A 19391-nucleotide genomic window follows, 5' to 3' on the forward strand; every position below is an offset into this window, starting at 1 on the left:
CCATCTATAAAAACAATCACAAAAAGTCCTACGTCATAGGACTGCATGAGAGAACATGGAACAGGCACTTTGGTGGGCCCAGCTGTTGGGCCAGGAAGAAGACAGCCGCTTCCAGAAACAGCCTGGACCTGAGAAGTGAGCCTGGGGGCTCACAGTTGCATGGGGAAGGCAGGTGGTCGGCAATGCTGGCCCAACTGGATCTGGCTGGGTACATGCCTCAGGAAAGCTCCAGAAGCTGGCCAAGAAGGTAAAGAAACCACCCTTAAACCAGGCGGCCCCATTCTCCAGAGAATATGCAGGACAGAGTAGACGGGGCCATGAGGACTGACATCATTTATTGACTAAGAGCAGGTCTCATGCCTTGGAACCTAGGTTGCGTGGAAAGGTGAAAATATATACAGCAATTGAGTGACAAAACGGAATGGAGCATCACAATACGGCATGAGGGCCAAAGCTACCCATCCATAAGGAACGGCCATACTTCTAGATGGAATTTTCTGGAACCCAGTCGTTTCAGCAGCTGTCCCATGACTTCAATGATGACTAAGCTGAACAAGGACTCTACACCTCTCCCCCCATCCACTTTAGAAGGCTGTAGATGTGAACAAATCAGAGGCACGTGCACCCATGTCAGAAAGACAAAGTGGGGCAACCAAGGCTGGCCTGTGTTCCGGAGCATGGCCACTTGGGGCCGGAGCAGAAGCCCTGGACCACTACACTGGGAGGATAGCAAGGCCGGTCAGATGGGGAAGCATTCCCACAGTAGGCACCCATCCTCCAAAACAGCTGTGGATCTTTGAGGGTAACTCTCATCTCACCCCATTTCCTTGGTGACACCAGGGGAATATAGGAAAAGCTCCCAAAGGCTACATTTTGAAAGTGTGGTAAGATGGGAGGGGAAGGCCAGGGTACGTAGTGCCTCAAGCAACTGCAACCACTGAGGCTTCCCCCACAGTGGTTGAAGCGTGTCCCCCAAATTCTTGTCCAACCAGAACCCCAGAATGTGACCTTCTTTTATCTGGAAATAGGGTAATTAGACGTATTTAGTAATTAGGTCATTCTGGAGTGGGGGGTGGGGGAGCTTAAATTTAATAACTCTGTCCTTACAAGAAAAGTCACAGAGACACACAGGCAGAAGGCTGTGTGATGACAGAGGCAGAGCCAGGAGTGATGCTGCCACAAGCCCAGGAATGCCAAGGACTGCCAGCAACACCAGAAGCTGGAAGAGGCACAGAATGGTTTCTCTATCAGAGCCTCCGGGAGGAATCAGTGCTGCAGACACCTTGACTTTGGACTTATGGCCTCCTGAACTGAAACAGAAAATCTGTTGTTGTAAGCCACCCAGTTTGTAGTCACGTATATGGGAGCCCCAAGACCCAAATATATTAGCTCTGCACCCATTAACTCCACCCTAAATGTCCCACAGCCATGTTCTCACACCAGGCCCAGGGGAACAAATGGAGTTGGTCTGAAGATGCCTTAAAATCAGGGTTTCTGGTTCCGGGACAGAAACAGCTCTGGCAGCTTTACGAACTGTCACTGACTTCCATGAGTGGTGGTCAGGCTTTGACCCCAGGGGCCTCCTGGAGCCACGAGGGTCTGGGGGGCAGCTGCACCCCTGAGGCATGGCTGTGGGCTCTTCTCTCTGCTGTGGGTCCGCTGGTGTTTGTGGAGGTCGGTGCCCCGGCGGAAGCCCCGGCCGCAGGCCGGGCACATGTAGGGCCTCTCACCCGTGTGTGTCCTGCGGTGGGCACTGAAGTGTGAGCTGTTGCTGAAGCGCTTCCCGCACTCAGCACACACATAGGGCCGCTCCCCGGTGTGCGTCCTGCGGTGGATGACCAGGCTGGAGCTCTGACTGAAGCACTTCCCGCACTCAGGGCACCGGTAGGGCTTTTCGCCCGTGTGGACCCGCTGGTGGGTGCTGAAGTTGGAGCGGTCGCTGAAGCCCTTCCCGCACACGGGGCACTGGTACGGCCGCTCCCCAGTGTGTGTGCGCTGGTGCTTGGTCAAGTGGGATGTTTTGTTAAAGCCTTTGCCACATTCGGGGCATGTGTATGACTTTGCCTCCCTTTGGGGACCTCCTCTTTCCAGAGACCACTGAGGCCTGGTCAGGCCCCTGACTGGGGCTGGCTCCTGAACTAGCGTTGGGGGGCTGGGACCCCTGCACCGCGCTGACAGCATTTGGTCCCACTCTGTTCTTACTGGCGTGTCCTTTCTGGTGTCCTCTCCATCCTCAAATTGCATCCCAAGTCCTGAGAAAGAGAAAGCAGAATCCCTGAGGGCTTCACAGGGAGAGGGGACAGGAAAGGGGAGCTTCTGATAAGAAGGCAAAGGCTGGGTGGGGTGTCCCATCTCAAGAAAATGGTGAAGCAAGGCTCTTCAAATTCCCCCTCAAAACACAGAGCAGGGAGTGTGAGCCGGCCCCTAGTATGAGGTGCTAACACCATGGCCAGAGGCTGTTGTAAACCCACTGCAACTTGTTTAACCCATGTAATGCCCATGAGGTGGGTGCTATCACTGTCCCATTTTACAGGCAAGAAAACTGAGATATAGGGAGGTCAGGGAATTTACCCAGAGTCCCTCAGCTGGTAAGTTAAGAACCCCAGTAGTCCGGCTCTGGAGTCTGGGTTCGTAATCTCTAGGCCAGGGATTCTCACTGGGGGCAGTGGTGTACCTCAGGCAACACTTGGCAATGTCTAGAGACATTTTTGGTTGTCACACCTGGGGGGAAGTGGTCCAACTGGCATCTAGTGGGTGGAGGCCAGGGATGCTGGTGAACACCCTCTGATGCACAGATGGCCCCACTACAGAGGATGATCCGGCCCTGATGTCAATGGTGCCCAGGGAGAGAGACCCTGCTCTAGGCTGTTCTGGTTGGAGCAGGATCAGAAGGCCTGAGGTCCCAGCTCCTTGGCCTCCCGCTCATATACTTTGGGGCAGCCCTTGAGGACCCTGTGCAGATCCAAGTTCAAGAGCTACCACCGTGGTGACATGAGCACAGAGAGAAAAGACCTTGGACTGGACTCTGGCTCTGTCCCTCCAGGCTGTGTGACTTTGGGCAAATGCTCTACTTTACTTCTTTGTCTGTGGCATGAGATAAAACCCACCTGGGGATCTTGGGGCATGAGACATGCTGGGGCACCAGGGGGCTGGGGAACAGACGTGTTCAAGTAGAGCCCCCTGAGAAGCTTACAGCAGGTACATACTTACCCAACAAGGAGGGGCAGAGACTCCCGTCGCCCTGGGACATGTCTGAACTAAGGCCCTGTCTACCCCCAGGCCCCTTAGGCAGGCCCCTCTTGCTCTTCCCTCCTGTCGCCACACTCACACATCCAGAAAGCCCAACATGGGCTTGGCTCATGTTTACTGAGCCTCGATTCCCACAAGTATGCAATTGAGATGATTATGAAACCACCTCGCTGGCCTATTGTGAGAATTTTCAACAAGGAACTGAGTGTGGCAGTTCCTCAAAAGGTTATACATCGTCACCGTATGACCCAGCAATTGCACTCCCAGGTGTAGGCCCAAGAGAGTGAGTGCTGCTAACTGGGTGACACTTGGGGGCTCTCTGATCTGCCCCACGCTTGGCCTAGGCTCCTTGCCCTCATTTCTCCCTCAGAGACTAGTTTCACTTTTGCTCCTGTGGGCCATACGTGGTCCCAGCCTGATCAGGTATGACTCTCTCCTTCTCCATGGAAGGGTTTCTTTTTGAGCCCTAAATCTTTCTTAAGGTCACCTATCTCCCCCTGCCTTTCCTGGAGGCAGGGTCAGTACACTTGAGCCCAAGGGCCAATGCCTCTCTTTGCACCCATGTCCTTTCATACTTTCTACTGCCAGTGGCTGCTTTTGCACCACGATGGCAGGACTGAGTAGTCACAACAGACTGTATGGCCCACAAACCTAAACTATTTACTATCCAGCCTTATATAGAAAAAGTCTGCCGACTCCTGCTCTAAGCCCTCGAGCTTGAACTTCACAAACATAACCACCAAGGTCTAAACCCCAGGAAAGGAGAGACTAATCTAGGACTTCCATTTCCTTCCTTCTGACACCTTCACCTGAGCCACCACCACCGGACACATCCCTAGGCCCCAAGGCAGCATGAGCTGGGTCCCGAAGGCCTTCCTCTCACCCTCGGTGGGTAATCAGATGGGGCCTAGGTGTGGGGTGTCCTGCTTACAGGGAAAGAGAAGAGAGGACATTGAGTGTGAGCTGGGTTGAAACCATGGGATTGCAACATCCTTTTCCTTGTGAAGGAAAAGGGGCATCAGAAAAATCTATGGAAAAGTGCAACGCTCTGAAAGACAGAGGTGGGAGGTATTTTGCTTCTGTACAGTCTATTTCCTCCAAGAGAGAGGAAGTGAGGAACAGGGCCCAAGGCTTTCAGTGGCTCTTGGAGGGAAACCCTGATGCCTTGGAGGAGGCCAGAGTTTCATCATAACAGAGACCTCTGGCCATGAGTTACAACTACAGCAGGAAAGATACGCAAAACAGAGAACACTGAGCAATGGGCAGGCAACAGCATGCACAGCAAATTAGTGCTCTCCTCATATGTGGCAATAGAAAACTTTCATTTCATTCACTCCACAAATACTTAATTTGAAAAAAATGAGGATGTAAAGGAAAGTATGTGATGATTAATTTTCTGTGCCAGCTTGGCCAGGGTTTGGTACCATTATTTGGTTAAATGCCAACCTAGATGCTGCTGTGGAGATACTATGAAGATGTGAGTAACACCTACAATCAGCTGACTTTAAGCAGATCACTCTCCATATTGGGGGTGGGCCTCATCTAATCAGCTGAAGGACCTGAGAGCAAAACCTGAGGTTTCCCAGAGAAGGAATTTGGCCTTGAGACTGCAACACAGAAGTCTCGCCTGAATTTCCAGCCTACTGGCCTGCCTTACAGACTTTGGACTTGCCAGCCTCCATAATCATGTTAGCCAATTCCTTAAAATAAATCTCTTTCATACATTCACACACACACATCCTATTAGTTCTATTTCTCTAGAGGACCCCAACTGATACAAAGCAACACCTCAATTTCTTTAGAAAATATTTTAGGGAACGAGTGGGTGACAGGAGTGGCGGGACGAGCCAAGTGGGACGAGCAAAAGAGACACTGTTGGGTGGGGAGCTGGGGTGGTGGTAAGGAGAGGCCGTGGATGGCCAAGGCTGAGGGTGGCACAGAAGATGAAGGGAAATTAGACCAACCATCTGGGTGAAAGGGCGAAAGAAGGAACCCAGGATAGCTCTGGGCACCTGCCTGGGATGTGGGTGAACAGCCACGCTGCCCCCACTGCAGCTGGAGCACTGACAGGACACCAGCAACCCTGGCTTTGCAGGTTGTATGTAGCTGGCTGCCAAGCAGACTCACCACAAAGTGTCCCTGGCCCACTGAACCAACCCCTGGGCATGGGACTGGCAAGTTCCTATTTTTAACTTGCTCTCCATGATTCCTCAGGCCACTAAAGTTTGAGAACCACTGGACTGGCTCCTGTATGCAGGGAGGAGGCAGGGAAGGTACTGAGTGGGGAAATGGCCTGGGTCGTGAGTTCCAGAGGCTAACACACACCTTTGGGGAGATGCTAGGCCAGCCACAGCCAACCGAAGGCAAGAAGCCACCCTCCTTGGGATCAGCCCACACCAGACGTCATGGTTTCTGATGAGCAGTGGCCAGGGTCTCCCCACACATTACCTTCACTCTCTGGCAGCATGTCCCAGCTGTGGTCCCGCTGAGCTGAGTCCAGGCACCCCCACTCCTCTTGAGACAGGTACACGGCCACGTCCTCCAAGGTCACCGGCACCTACAAGAATACAGCCCACTCACATCACAGTAGTGCGTCCTGCTCACCTCCCCACACTTTCACTCTCCTACTCCCAAGCTTGGCTCACAGACATGGCAGGGTCCTGCTCTTTGGGAGGACGCTGTTGCCACTGTGCTCTGTCCCACTGCTGCAGGGCCAGAGACGGTATGGACAGATTCATTGTGTGGAGCAGCCAGATCCATTGTATACTCAGCTACTGGGGCCCACGTTCCTCAGAGATACAAGTTAGCATGCCCTAGCTCAGCTCAAGCCATCCCTGGCACCCAAATGGGGTCACTTGAGGACTGCAGAATGGCTCTAGGCCAGTGGTTCCCAAATCTAGCATCAGACTGACCTAGGGAGCATGATTAAAACCCAGACAACAGATAATAAAATAAAATAAAATAAATAAAATAAAATAAAATAAATAAAATAAATAAAATAAAATAATAAAATAAAATAAATAAAATAAAATAAAAAATAAAACTCAAGCAAATAATGTCCAGAAGAGACAAATCCAGGGACTAATCCAGGATTAGTGGTTGCTGGGTGCTAGGGGGAGGGACAAATAGGGAGTGACTGCTAATGGGTACGGAATATTTTGGAGAGGTGATGAAAATGTTCTAAAATTGATTGTGGTGATGACTGCCCAACTCTGTAAATACAGTAAACTCTGTACATTTTAATGGGTGAATTGTGTATATGAATTACATTTCAATAAAACTGTTATTTAAACAAACGAGCAAAATAAAAGACTATTCCAGGCCAGAGTCAAGGGGGAAATTTGTATTTTTACCCAGAATCCCAAGAGATTCTAACACATAGTTGAGTTTGAGCGACTGCCCTAGCTCACCACTGGATCCTAGAATCCTTTGGGACAGGCCTAATATTCAGGCGGCATTTGAGAAAAGGCAAGACTTCTCAGGAGATGAAGGTCACTCCAGGGTGGAGCATCACTGAAACCTGAGGTCCCGCCCATAGGAGACAAGTGTCCCCATAGGGATGCTGCAGACCAGAAGTGCCAGCTCACCTGGGACCAGGCTGAAAGGAAAGACTTGGGTGCTGATGCCGTCTCCTGGTGCTGGGAGGCCACTGAACCTGGGGAAAGAGCACAGAGTCACCAGTGAAGCCCACAGAGCCCACCTGTGGAAATGGCAGTAAAGGCCAGGACTGGTGAGGCTGCTCCCCACCTATGCTCAGCTTCCTGCTGGGAGCCTGTCCATGCCACATGCACATAGGCCTCGACCACCTGCGACACTTCTTCCCTTCACCTCCCTCCCCTGCAGGGCTGCTTTTCTCAAGTGGGGAGGCTACTCACCCCTCTTTGGCCAAAATTGGAAGCTTCTCTTCGGTCTGTGGCTCAGCTGGGCTAGATGCTTCCTGGAGTGCCAAGCCCCTTCCTCTAGGGACAGCTCCTCTGGCTGGGCCTCTGCCTGGTGTTTCAAAGACTGTTTCCCCGTCCTGTCAGGCACTGTGTCATCTGAGAGCGTCTCCAGGCCCTGCACACAAATGAAGTGCTGCCCACCAGCTCCCAGGTCAGAGGGCGACCCACAGGGTTCTCAGCCCCTCCTGTCTCCAGCACCCCTGGCCATCCTCACCACTGGGGAGGACTCGTTGTGTCTAAATTGCACCCTTTGCCCTCTACATGCCACACACAGCCCTCCCTCCAGCCAACTCTCAGGGAGAGGGAACGTGAGCCAGGACAAAGGAAGGCTTCCTCTGCTGAGTGAGATTCCACAGTCTCTCCTCATTGGTGCATAAAAGACTGCATTGGTGTCACTGTCACATTCTTACCCTTGTTTCCAGGTGCTCCTGACAGACCTTGGGCCAAAAGGGCCCTGAATCCGATCTCATTTTGGAAGTTGGCATTACTGCATTTGCTACATTTTTTAAAAATTGTCTACAGGTGCTTTAGGGTACTCTGATTCCTAATTCCAGAGGAGGTAAATTGAATGAACTTGCGTCCCAGTGTTTCTGAGCTCTGAAACATTCCCAGAGCTGGGAAAACCAGCGTTGGGAACCCATCTCAGGCTCCCTCGTGTCCAACATTCCATACCTCTGACAGGAGACAGTCTCTAAAGGTTCCAAAGTACACAGTGACAGAGGGAAACCATGCCAGGAACTCCAAACACCAACATTGGAGGGGCTGGGAGGGGATCCTGAGTTCTTGTTAGTCACCAAGACAGCAGCAGAATTTGCTTACTGCACTCAATTCAGTTTTGGGGGGATGTGTCTGTCCCGCTAGATGCAAAGGAATAGCAATGTGTGGCCAAGGCACTGCCACAGAGAAAAAGATGACCCGTTAGCATTTGCCAAATATCTGATCTGGGCATAACACTGAAAAAATAATTAAAACAGTAGGTGACATGACATTTTTTTCATTTTAGAAAGTTTTGCAACTAAATGCAGGAGAAATTTGTAATAGACTTCCCACTCCCCAAATCTGTTCAGAAGTTAGAGCGTGCTCTAGAGTGACATTGTTTATAGAACTTTTCACGATGATGGAAGTGTCCTGTACCCACACTGTCCAGTACAGTAGCCACTAGAGACATGTGATGACTCAGCTCTGGAAATAAAGCAGGTGTGACTTAAGAACTACATTTTCAATTTTATTTAATTTTAATTTAAAAAGCCAAATGTGGCCAGTAGTCACTATATGGGATGGCATAGATCTAGAGAGACTGAGAAATATCTGCGGGCACTAACCAGAGCACCCACCAGCCCCTGGTCTTCCCAGTGCCCCTCCCCTCCTTGGGATCCCTTCAACTCCCAAGACTCTGCCTGGGAAGGTCTCCAATCTCCTTCCCATCAAAATCTGTGTCTTGCCTATACTGGGAATGTGTTAATAAACCAATCAACACTACTTTAGAAAGGGCTAGTGGGGTATATGTGGTTAACCAACACGTGGACAGCCATTTGCCGAGGCTGAGAAACACCTTGCAGTTGCCTTCTTTTATGCACAGCAACTAGGTAGCCGCAAGTCCTCTCAATGACCATGGCTGGCCATGCTCTAGAGGCAAAGGAATCTCCAAATGCAGACCTCAGCAGCAGTACCCTGAGAATATAGGCCCTGTTCCCTCACCTCAGGCCAAATTGCCCCCCACCTCACCCTCTGTTTCCTGGGCTCCTGCTGCAGCCCTTCGACAAGGACCACGGCCTCCTCACCGCTCTCCGGCTGCTGCTCCCGCACCCAGGCCTGGATCTCCCCTGGCAACACCGTCAGAAACTGCTCCAGCACCAGCAGCTCCAGGATCTGCTCCTTGGTGTGCAGTTCGGGCCTCAGCCAGTGGCAGCAGAGCTCCCAGAGACGGCTTAGGGCTTCTCGGGGTCCAGCCACCTCCTGGTAGCAGAAAAGCCTGAAGAGCTGACGGAAGGTCTCCGGGCTGGGGTATTCTGTCTCCAAGGAGGATGTCTCTTCCCAGCTGAAGTCCTCCTCCACCTTTACAATCAGGATCCCCTCCTGCTCCAGGGGTGGTGGGGGCTGGAGGCCCTGGGAGGTCGCCATTGTTCTGGGTAGGCTTTGGTCCTTCTCAGGACTCAAATCTGTCTCTCCCTATACCCCTGGCCAGACACTGGAAAGATGTTTTTCAGGGCCCTGTGTACAGACGATAACATCATTTGAGGTGCAGCGCTGGGGCTGGATAAGCATCTGCACCCATAAGCCACTGCCTTGGCTCCAGGGCCAACTCACCTTCCTGGACAAAAAGGGCTAAAATAGATCAATCTGTCTCTGTTACTACTCCCTGCTAATTTCCAGGCAAACTACTTAACCGCTCTGGGCCTCAGTTCCCCCATTTGAAAAGAAGATATGATGATATCATCCACAAACAGGTTGCTCAAAGAACTAAACGAGATGTTTAGTGCAGTGCCTGGAACCGGTCAGAGCTTGAGAAACGCAGTTTTCATTACAGTTAGCCCTTTTGGATGGGGTCCCTTTGTAAATATGGTGAGAACCAGAGCCTCCTCCGCCCAGTGCTTAGATTCTGTCTCAACCTGACCCCTGATTTCGGGCTCAGTGAGCAGGCCCCTTCGTGCGCCGCACCGGGTACCCCCGAGTGGATAGTAACCGTGGCGCTCCCTACAGCTCCAGGGTCCTGGGTGGGTTGAGACTCCCCGGCTGGCTGCTTATCCATCCCATCCCCTCAGGTCTCAGAGAATGAGCGAGAGCTGAGGTCGGAACACAAACCGGGGCACTGCAAACAGGCGGCGAGATGGAAGCTCGCACTGGGACCCCGTGCCCCTGAACTCACCCGCAGAGCTGCGGGCCCTGGGATACTCCAGGTGCACCCGGAGAGACAGGCCGGGACGGGAGGTGGACCGCGGGGGAGGGGACCTCCGCGGGCTGGCTGGCTGGGGACGCTGGTCCGGAGGCAGAAGACCCCACCTCCCAAATGCAGAACGCTGGCCGGAGACGCGTCCGTGCAAGCCATTGGCTGAGCAGGTTGCCCAGCTTGGGAATGCGTGGGCGGGCCCAGGGAAGAATTGGGCGGGGCGTAACGTAATCCTCGCGCCATTGGCCGAGCCGACTGTCAAGAATGGTAATGAGTCTAGATAGGCGGGTTTATAGGAGGTATTGTGGGTAACGTAGTTCCCCGGCCCCTTCAGTGAGCATGCGCAACCGCCAATCGGCTCCGCAGCTTCTAGGCCCTTTTCCCCGCGTCCCTTCAATACCCACCCTCCCCCAGCTTAAGGAAGTCCACGGTGGAGGGGACCTTGGAAATTTACTTTCTTACTTACATAGCACTTTCTATGTGCCAGGCTTTGTCCTAAGCGCTTTTCAATTATTAACTCGGTTCATCTTTGTAAAAACCCTAGGTAAATACTGTTATCCCTATTTTATAGATGAGGAAACCGAGGCACGAAAGGTTCAATGACATGCCCAAGGTCATACGCCGAAGTAAGTGCAGAGCTGGGTGAGGTTGGAAGCCAGGCGTCTATTCTCGTCCAATCACTTTAATTTTAGAGACTGGAAAGTGATCGTCTAGAAAGTTACTTCCTGGGGGCATCTTGGTTATCAATTGCTTCTTTCATTTGTTAGCAAATGTTTATTGGGCTCCAGTTTGTGCCAAGCAGGCACCATGAACTGGGGGTAACCTAGACATTCCCTGGTGTCTCAGTGGAGCCTGGGGGAGGTCTAAGGGCACTCGGAGGGTAAGCAGGTAAAGGGTCTTGGTGAGAGTTATGTGCTTAGCACATAGTAAGTGCCCTAAACATCAGCACTGACAGAAACACCAGGCGATTTCTGAGTCCTTCACCTCTGGCATTCCCAGACCTATCCTCCTACTAGCTGTTTTCTTCCACTTCTACTCTCCATTCTGTCATGTTTCACCTGCCACCCCACGTTCAATATTCGGTTTTTATTGTGAGGACATCAAGCAGAACGAGACGCTGGGTTGTTCATGGCTGATTTCTGGAGACCGCACCTCCCTGAAAGGGAGGCATCTTTAAGGTTTGATGCCAGATTTTGGGACTGCCCCAGGCCCTCACAATCTTGTGGTGGGACCTGAAGAAAGGCAGGCCCATATATGCCTGTTTAATCTTAAAACGCCCAAAGTTGGGATCTTAGAATGAACTACCTCTGGTTGTGGGAGCGCTGCTGGGATGGACCGAGATGTGGAACTGTTCAGAGGACTGGTGCTGAAGTCCAACACAAGAGGCCTGCCATTCCATCTGCTTCAGAAGAATGTGGAAAGGGATCATTTGAACAAGTCACAGACAGGTATGTAGCAGGAGAGGAAGAAGAGAGCATGGACAAAAGTGGGAGTGGGAAAAGGGGGAAAACAGAAGAGAATGATGGAGAATTTGAGGGATCAGCAGGTTTTATAGGACCGGATGACCACAATCTGGTTGCTGGACTAGTTGGGCTCTGTCTAAAGGGATAGGCAGGTGTGGGGATGCCAGCATTTTCAAAGCTGCCCCATACTTCCCCATTTCTAACTGCCTCCCCGTTAGCTGTGGGGCCTCAGACTTCTATCTGTCATCTTCTTCTCAAAGCCAGATGTACAGAAGTTAGCAAGTCTATGTAGTAACCACATCCTGGCTACTTTAGTCCTGGTCTTCTCCTATCTGGACAGTTTTCAGTGACTACAGTCATCAGAGATTTAAAAGCTAAATTTCTACTTTGCCCAGGATCTCTGTCTTAATTCATTTGGGGCGGGGTGGGGTGGGGTGAGGGGATGGCACACAAACATTCTGTCCATAACAAACATAATACTGGATGAATTTGGACCTCCATCAATGTGCACCCAAACCAGTATTTCAAATACAGGTTCCCCCAGTGAATAACTGGGTAATCCTTACCTTGCCTCAGCTGTAAAGTGGAGACTGTCATGGTTCCAACTTCAGAGCTGACAAACAGGATTAGATCAGATTATGTTTGTAAAGCACCTGTGACAATCTCCAGCCTGTAACAGACACTCCATAAACATTGGCTCTGGCTTCATGACTTGTAACTGCACTAGGATGAAGTCTGTGAGTCTTAATTTGTGGATCTGGGACACCTGGGGCTGTGGAGTTCCTGTGAGAGGCCCACAGACCCATTACAGCCCCAAGCACTGTTTATAGTATAAAGTATTTATAGTTAGACACACATATCACTATTTTTATTTATACTTATAAATATAGCTTGTCTTCCGTGTTTATGGAGTCTACAAAATAATTCAGTTAAAAGGGCAGCCTCATACTCACAGAAGTTTGCAAACAACTAAGCAGCACAGTACACATATATTTTCCTCTCAAGGCAGAGGGGATGATTATCTTCAGATGAGTGATGCAGTTCCATGACACATACTAGGCCACTGGTTCAGCTCACATTTACTCTTATTTAATTGTGGCTGGGGAAAAATTGGTCTGTGATCAAGTGCTGTAAAAATTTGAATTATCTTTGGTTGCAATTTCCCAAATGACTGATTCAAATGAACAATTCATTAAGAGTCAAATAGGTCAGCTAATTTGATTAAGTTATCTAGAAGAGTCATCAGAGAGCTACCATGCCCCAAACCTGATATATAACGGGTGTTTTATTATACTTTTCTAAAGTGTCCATGAGCTAATAAAAGCTAATGTTTTTTAAGCACTAAGTCCGTGGGTTTGTTCGTTTGTTTTAAATGCCTACAGCACTTGGTATTCCTAGGTGGTCTCCCATCCAAGTACTAACCAGGCCCAACCCTGTTTAGCTTCCAAGCTCAGACGAGATTGGACACACAGTTGCTCTTTTAGATAGAGAATATTTAGACAAAAGGAACATTCATTCACCTGAGCTCTACCTCAAGGAGGGAAGCCAGCATCTTTGTCATCAATACTTTCTTCAAAGGCTTGCTTAGACAGGAGGCCGGAGCTAAGCAAAGATAAATAGAAGTAAAATGTCCAGCTTACTCCCTAAAAAATTTGCTTGGGCTGAAGCCAACCATACAGAGGATGGCCAGCCTGTGAGAGAGACAGAGATAGACTCAGGGAGAATGAGAAAGGTACAGTTAAGGAATAGGCTTCTTAATCAATGCTTAAAAAAAAAATTCATGTCACTTGTTAAGGAATGGTAAGGACATTGTTCAGGACCGCAGACATAGGTGTAGGGACCACTGCAATGAAATTTTGCAGTGGAGAGATCACATTCAATTCTAAATCCAAGAAAGAGCTGAAATTTATAGCAGGGGAGGGAGTGGGGATTAATAAGAGGGGATTCTTGTTGAAGGCAGATCAAGGTGATTGGCCATTACCTGAGGGATGCTAGAGGTTGAGGAATCCAATCAGATATTGAGAGTGAGGCGTTCTGGCTAAACTGACTTATCAGGATTCTTGCTAAAACTGGACAATCCAGAGATGAACATGGAATTCCCAAAGTCAGGACCTAATAGAGAGTTCAGAAGAGCCTGAGTAGAGTTGTCAAGAAGATAATCTTTGCCACCACTTCCAGGGTAAACAGGCTCCCTATCCCTGACAGGAAGACTGCTCTGGAGAAGACCGACGTACCCTTTGGGGTTCTCATTTCTAAAGGCAGAAGTTGTTCAAGATAAGGCTGCAAGAGAGATGCCAAGGGTCTTTGCCTACCTTCTCTCTAGAAGATAAAGCCTCTCAGGTCAAGGTGCAGCCCGCCCTTCCCAAACCAACAATTTCCAAACCGAAACAGTCCCTGCCTGCTTCCTTCTAAATAATAGCCATCGACTCCTGAGCACCAGGCAATAAACATTTGCACTCCGTTTTTTCCTAATTTAGTAATAATAGAAGTACTGTGATTATCTCTACAGGGTAAGAAAAGAAAAACCTGAGGCTCTGGGAGTTTTAAGTATTGAACTCACGAAGGGTAACATAGTTAGGAAGTGACAGAAATGGAATTGGGACCCACCCACATCTTTGATTCCAGAACCCCAGCTCCTAAGTACCAGGTTAATGCACCTTAGCCCGTGAAAATAGCCCATGTATCGGAAGGCCTCAGTCAGCTCTACACATGATTCTCTCTCCTTGTCCTCTCTGGCGAACTCGCTCACCGGAGTTTCCCTGTCTGGGGCGCGCCCGCGACCCCACTGCCAACGTCCAGGTATGGGTGGCGGTCATCATTTGCGACCCGCCCCTGCCCCGCTGGCTGCGACCGTACGCGAGTCGCTTCCCCTCCCGGAGAGTCAACCTCTGCACCCAGGAGAGAGCCGCGGCGCCCGGCTGCGAAGAGCAGCAGCGCGGCGAACAAAGTCTACGTCCAAGATGGGACAACAGAGATCTAGCCCAGACCAGCTATCGCCAGCTGCCTCCGCAGCGGCCACAACGGCCACAGTTGTCTCTCGCGTCTTCTCCAAAGCCTCGCGAGAGGACCGTGCCCCCCGGAAGCGGAAGTCACCAGGGCCGCGGAGTGGGGTGGAGTATGTTTTCCAGAGCCCTCCGCACCGCGCCGGAGTGGCTAATACCGTGGATCTTCCGTGGACGGTGTAGCGCTGGCATGAAGGTGTCTGTGGGAGGTGTCTCTGGGAGGGGGCCGGGAGAAAGAGACGTTAGTCTCAGGACTGCGGCGTCCTTGTCGCTGAGGCGAAGATCCCTTGCGTGCTCTGAGCCTCAGTTTCCACATCTGTGAATGGGGCACATTAACTCGTTCAAAACTACTCGTTCACATATATATTTGTAAAGCCGCATATTGAGTCTTCCCATCTGCCAGCAGGGCTAGGTTCTGGGGTCACTGCAGTGATGAGCAGCTGCTTGCTTTCATGGAGCCTGCATTCTACCGAAAGAGGCATACAGTGGACAAAATAACTGCCCAAATAATTTAGTCACCTCTTTGATAGATGCCGCCAAGGGATATAGAAGAGGGGACTTGACTCCCTCAGGGAAGAAGTGACGGTTGAGCGGAGGTCTGAAGGCAGCATAGAGTTAACCTGGGGAGTTGGGGGAGAGAGTTCCACACAGGTACCGCAGGTGTGAAGGTCCTGATGCCTGAGAGATCACGGTGCGTTTGAGGGATAGAAAGGAAAACCAGCGTGGCCCAGGTTGACTCTCCGGGAGGGGAAGCGGAGGGTGAGGGTTGGGAGAGGAGGCCAGAGAGGTGGGATCGTGTAGGAGGGCGAAGGAGGCTCCGGTGAGGATTGAGGATTTTTTCCTAAGAGCAGTGGGAAGCCAATAGAATTTGGGGGTTTAAACAGGGTACTGTCGGAATAGGATAAGAAACTTTGTGGAGTACAGATCTCAGGGAGACCAGAGGGGAACAGTGAGACCAGCTGGAAGCTCCTAGAATGATCCAAAGTTGAGAGAATACTAGTAATGATGGTAGTGAGGGAGAGAGCTGACCTAGATTCCTGAAGCAGAATCAACAGGGCCTGGTGTTCGATTTGGTTGGGATGAAGGAGAAAGACATCAAGACTAACTCTCATAAAATGGGGATAACATCTGCTATAGGCTCCATTGTGATGAAGAGATGAAACAATGCCTGACACATATAAAAGGCTTAATACGTGCTAATTTTGTAAAAAAAAAAAAAAATACCTCTGTGTTCAGAGCAGTATTTGTAATGCCAAAGTCAGATAATCTCAAGAGATGATGTTGAGCAAAAAAGCAAGTGGCAGTATGCTATCATTTCCATCAATTATAAAAACATGCAAAACAATACATATGTAGGTATATATACATATGTACTAAAAGTGTACAGAAATGCTTGGGTTTTGGATAACACCGAATTCTGGATCATTATTACTCATGGAAGTGGGGCAGGAGTTGGAGAGAGATGTGACTGCAAGTTTTAATGTGCATTTTTAACAATGACAAAAATAGTCATTCTTGGGATTTTGCATTCTTGAAGTATTGAAAACTAGCAAATGTTTTCATAAATAATTTTAAATAAATGCAGTGCTAATTTTTAAGCAGGCCTCATTGGCTGTATACTGTTTCCATTATAATTTTAAACATTTTTCTATAAAAATCTTTTACTCGAGGTATAACGTGTAAAGTGTACAAATCTTTTAAGTGTACAAATCTAAAGTGTATGTCTGAAAAAATTTTACAAATCTATACATCTGTGTAATCACCTAGATCAAGATATAGGTCATTCTTAATACTTTAGAAGGCTACCTCTTGCCCTCCGTCCCCATCAGTTCCTCCAGTTCTTGCCCAAAACCACTGATCTGCTATCTGTTACCTTAAACTAATTTTTCCTATTCTTGAACTCTATAAGTGACATCCACACAGTATGTTTTCTTTGCTGTCTGGCATCTTTTACTCATCATTGTGTCTCTGAGATTCATCCAAGCTCTTGCGCGTGTCAGTAGTTGGTTCGTTTTTATTGTCAGGGAGCATTGTATGCCTATAGCACAATTGATCCACTCTCATGTAACTAGACATTTTCCCTTTCCAGTTTGGGCCTATTATGTATAAAGCTGTTATGAACATCCTTGCCCATGTAATCTGGCGGATGTTTTATTGTACCAGGTACACGGGAATTCATTTTGTGATTCTCCATTAAAAAAAAAAAGCTCCCTATTGTTATTTAATATGATGACTATTTCATGAAGACATGAACCTGCTTAGTGTACCGCACAATTCAACCCGCCCCACCTACAAAACAAGTCAGTCAGAAAAACTGCTTCCTATGGGACGTTGGCATCTCTAAGCAGGTTTGTCCTCACACAACCTTTTTAGGAGGTTGGTGTTGCTATCCCCATTTCACACATGAGGGAAGTGGATTCTGGGATGTAGAGTGACTTGTCTAAAGTCTTGCAGTTAAAAAGTGGCAAAGGTTGGAACCCACGCTTGCTGGGCTTGGGGAATCCCAAGATGTGTCAGATAAGGACTTTGTTCTTGTGTAAGGCGAGAAATGCAGAAGAAATCTGTACCTGACCTTTATTCAGTACACAAACAAGAGTTGTGCCACGCATGAGCTGCAGTCGCCATGGATGTGGCAAGACCTTCCAGAACTGGAGGTAAAGTCATCAGCAAAGAGCAGGACCAACACTTTCCATAATACCCCACCCTCCCCGCAAAAAAAGATTGCCCCAGTGAACAAAAGTGGGCAGCAGGGTGCGAATGCAAAGAGAGGAGGTTATTAGAGCTTGGAGGAGATGCCAATTGTGGGCAGGGCCACAGCAGAGTGACCAGGAAGGGGGATGGAGGAGTTAGACTATCAGTTCCCCCTGGTGACCCTGGTCAGGGCCAAGAGCTAATATTGTAAATGTACTAATGTTTTTCGAATAGGTAATTTGAACAGGTAATACACGTGCCTGGTTAAGAAGCCATTCACTCAGTACAAAAGGAGATAGAGTGAAAATTATATCTCCTTCCTACTCTTGATCCGCAGTCCAGTTGCCCTCCCCCGAAGCAACCTTTTACCCCAGTGTCTTGAGTACGTGTCCTGAGATACTTAATGCTCCGTGTGCTGCCATCCACTGTGCACTCTATTGCTCCTTGTGTTCTCATCAGTATCCTTAGGTGGTCCATCAAAATCTGTACCAATAGAGTCATGATAGGGAACTCAGATTGGATAGACTGTGGGCCTGCCCTTCTCCCACCTCTGTCTTCATTCCATACCCAACCTACCCCTCTCTCCCCTGGTTCATACTGCTCTGGACACATAGGACTTCTTGCCTGAACATGTCCAGTACACTCCTGCCCCAGGGCCTTTGCACTTGCAGAGTCCTCTTTTCCTTCTGTGTAGAATGCTCTGCCCCCAGATATCTCTATGGTTTATTCCTTTACTCCATCACACTTTTACTCAGAGTCTAATTCTCAGCTTGGCCCTCCCTGACCCCCTTATAATTCCAAACTCCTTCAATCCTAGATAATCCTATACTCCTTAAATGCCTTACTTGGTGCCAGAGCACCCATCTCAATGCAACATGCTCAGAATTTTACTCGTTTGGTTTATTGTCATCTTGCTCGACCCAGGTACAAGCTCCTGAGGGCAGTGACTTAATTTTGTCCCTGCTGAGCCCCAGCCTCTGTAGCAGCTCACAGTGGGCCCAGGAGATCTGTTCCTAGAAAGAACACATGAATGATTGTAGAGCTGTCTCTATTTTTTTTCTCCTCTAGGTTTATTAAAATATAATTGACAGGTAACATTGTGTAAGTTTAAGGTGATATACAAATATATTGTAAAATGATTACAGCAATAAAGTTAGTTAACACATAGTTATATTTTTGTGTGTGTGTGGTGAGAACATTTAAGATCTACTCTCTTAGCAACTTTCAAGGATATAATATATTGTTAACTATAATCACTATGCTATACATTAGATTTCCAGAATTTATTCATGTTATAACTGAAAGTTTGTACCCTTTGACCAATATCTCCCCATTTCCTGCACCCCCAGCCCCTGGCAACCACCATTCTACTCTGTTTCTCTGACTACAACTCATTTAGAGCCCACATATAAGGGAGATTATGCCAGGTTTGTCTTACTTCATTCTTTTGAAGGACCATGTTGTATTCTGTCGTTTGGTGGGTGGAAGAATGGCCCCACAAAGATATCCAATTCCTGCTCCAGAACCTATATTATTCTATAAGACAAAAGATACTTTGCAAATATGATTAAGGATTTCGAGATGAGATTATCCTGGATTATTCCAGTGAGTCCAATGTAATCACAAGCATCCTTATAAGAGGAAGGCAGAGGGAGATTTGACTACAGGAAGCAATGTGACAACAGAAGCAAGATGGAGGAAGGGGCCATGAGCCCAGAAATGCTGGCAGTCTCTAGAAGTGGTAAAGGCAAGGAAACAAATTCTCTAGAGCCTCCAGAGGCAGCTCAACCTGCTAACACCTTCATTTTGACCCAGTGATACTAATCTCAGACTTCTGACCTCCAGAACTGTGAGAACATAAATGTGTGTCGTTTAAGCCACCAGGTTTGGGCCCATTTGTTACACCAGCCATAGGAAACTAATATACATGGTATGAATGTCCCATGATTTACTTTCCAGTTCACTCCGGGTGGGCAGGTAGGCTGTTTCTCATCTATATTGCAGTAGGTACCACTATTGGTTCTCAACCTGGGAGATTGTGCCCCCAAGGAGACATTGGACAATGTCTACAGACATTTTTGATTGTCACAGTGTGTGTGTATGTGGGGTCCAGTCAGTGCTACTGGCATCTAGTGGGTGGAGGCCCGGGGATGCTGCT

The 19391-nt window shown here is 48.9% G+C and overlaps 1 protein-coding gene across 4 annotated transcripts; it reads right to left on the reverse strand.

The window, feature by feature from the left end:
• Nucleotides 1-316: 316 nt before the first annotated feature.
• ZNF500 (zinc finger protein 500) lies at nucleotides 317-11895 on the reverse strand. 4 transcript variants are annotated; one of them, XM_039885250.1, is made up of 6 exons: nucleotides 11383-11895; nucleotides 8916-9401; nucleotides 7125-7323; nucleotides 6837-6904; nucleotides 5698-5806; nucleotides 317-2252 (listed from the first exon to the last, which is right to left on the reverse strand). In XM_039885250.1, exons 2-6 carry the CDS (start codon nucleotides 9309-9311, stop codon nucleotides 1537-1539), a joined length of 1488 nt encoding a protein of 495 aa, XP_039741184.1. In that variant the 5' UTR covers nucleotides 9312-9401; nucleotides 11383-11895; the 3' UTR covers nucleotides 317-1536. The 4 variants fall into 4 exon arrangements, with proteins under 4 accessions (XP_039741184.1, XP_039741183.1, XP_039741182.1 ...); XM_039885249.1 differs by lacking the exon at nucleotides 11383-11895 and adding an exon at nucleotides 10057-10139; XM_039885248.1 differs by lacking the exon at nucleotides 11383-11895 and having other exon boundaries at nucleotides 8916-10192.
• Nucleotides 11896-19391: the final 7496 nt, after the last annotated feature.

Source organism: Pteropus medius, unplaced genomic scaffold, assembly GCF_902729225.1.
Source record: "Pteropus medius unplaced genomic scaffold, Ma_sr-lr_union100, whole genome shotgun sequence".
Classification (NCBI taxonomy): Eukaryota; Metazoa; Chordata; class Mammalia; order Chiroptera; family Pteropodidae; genus Pteropus; species Pteropus medius.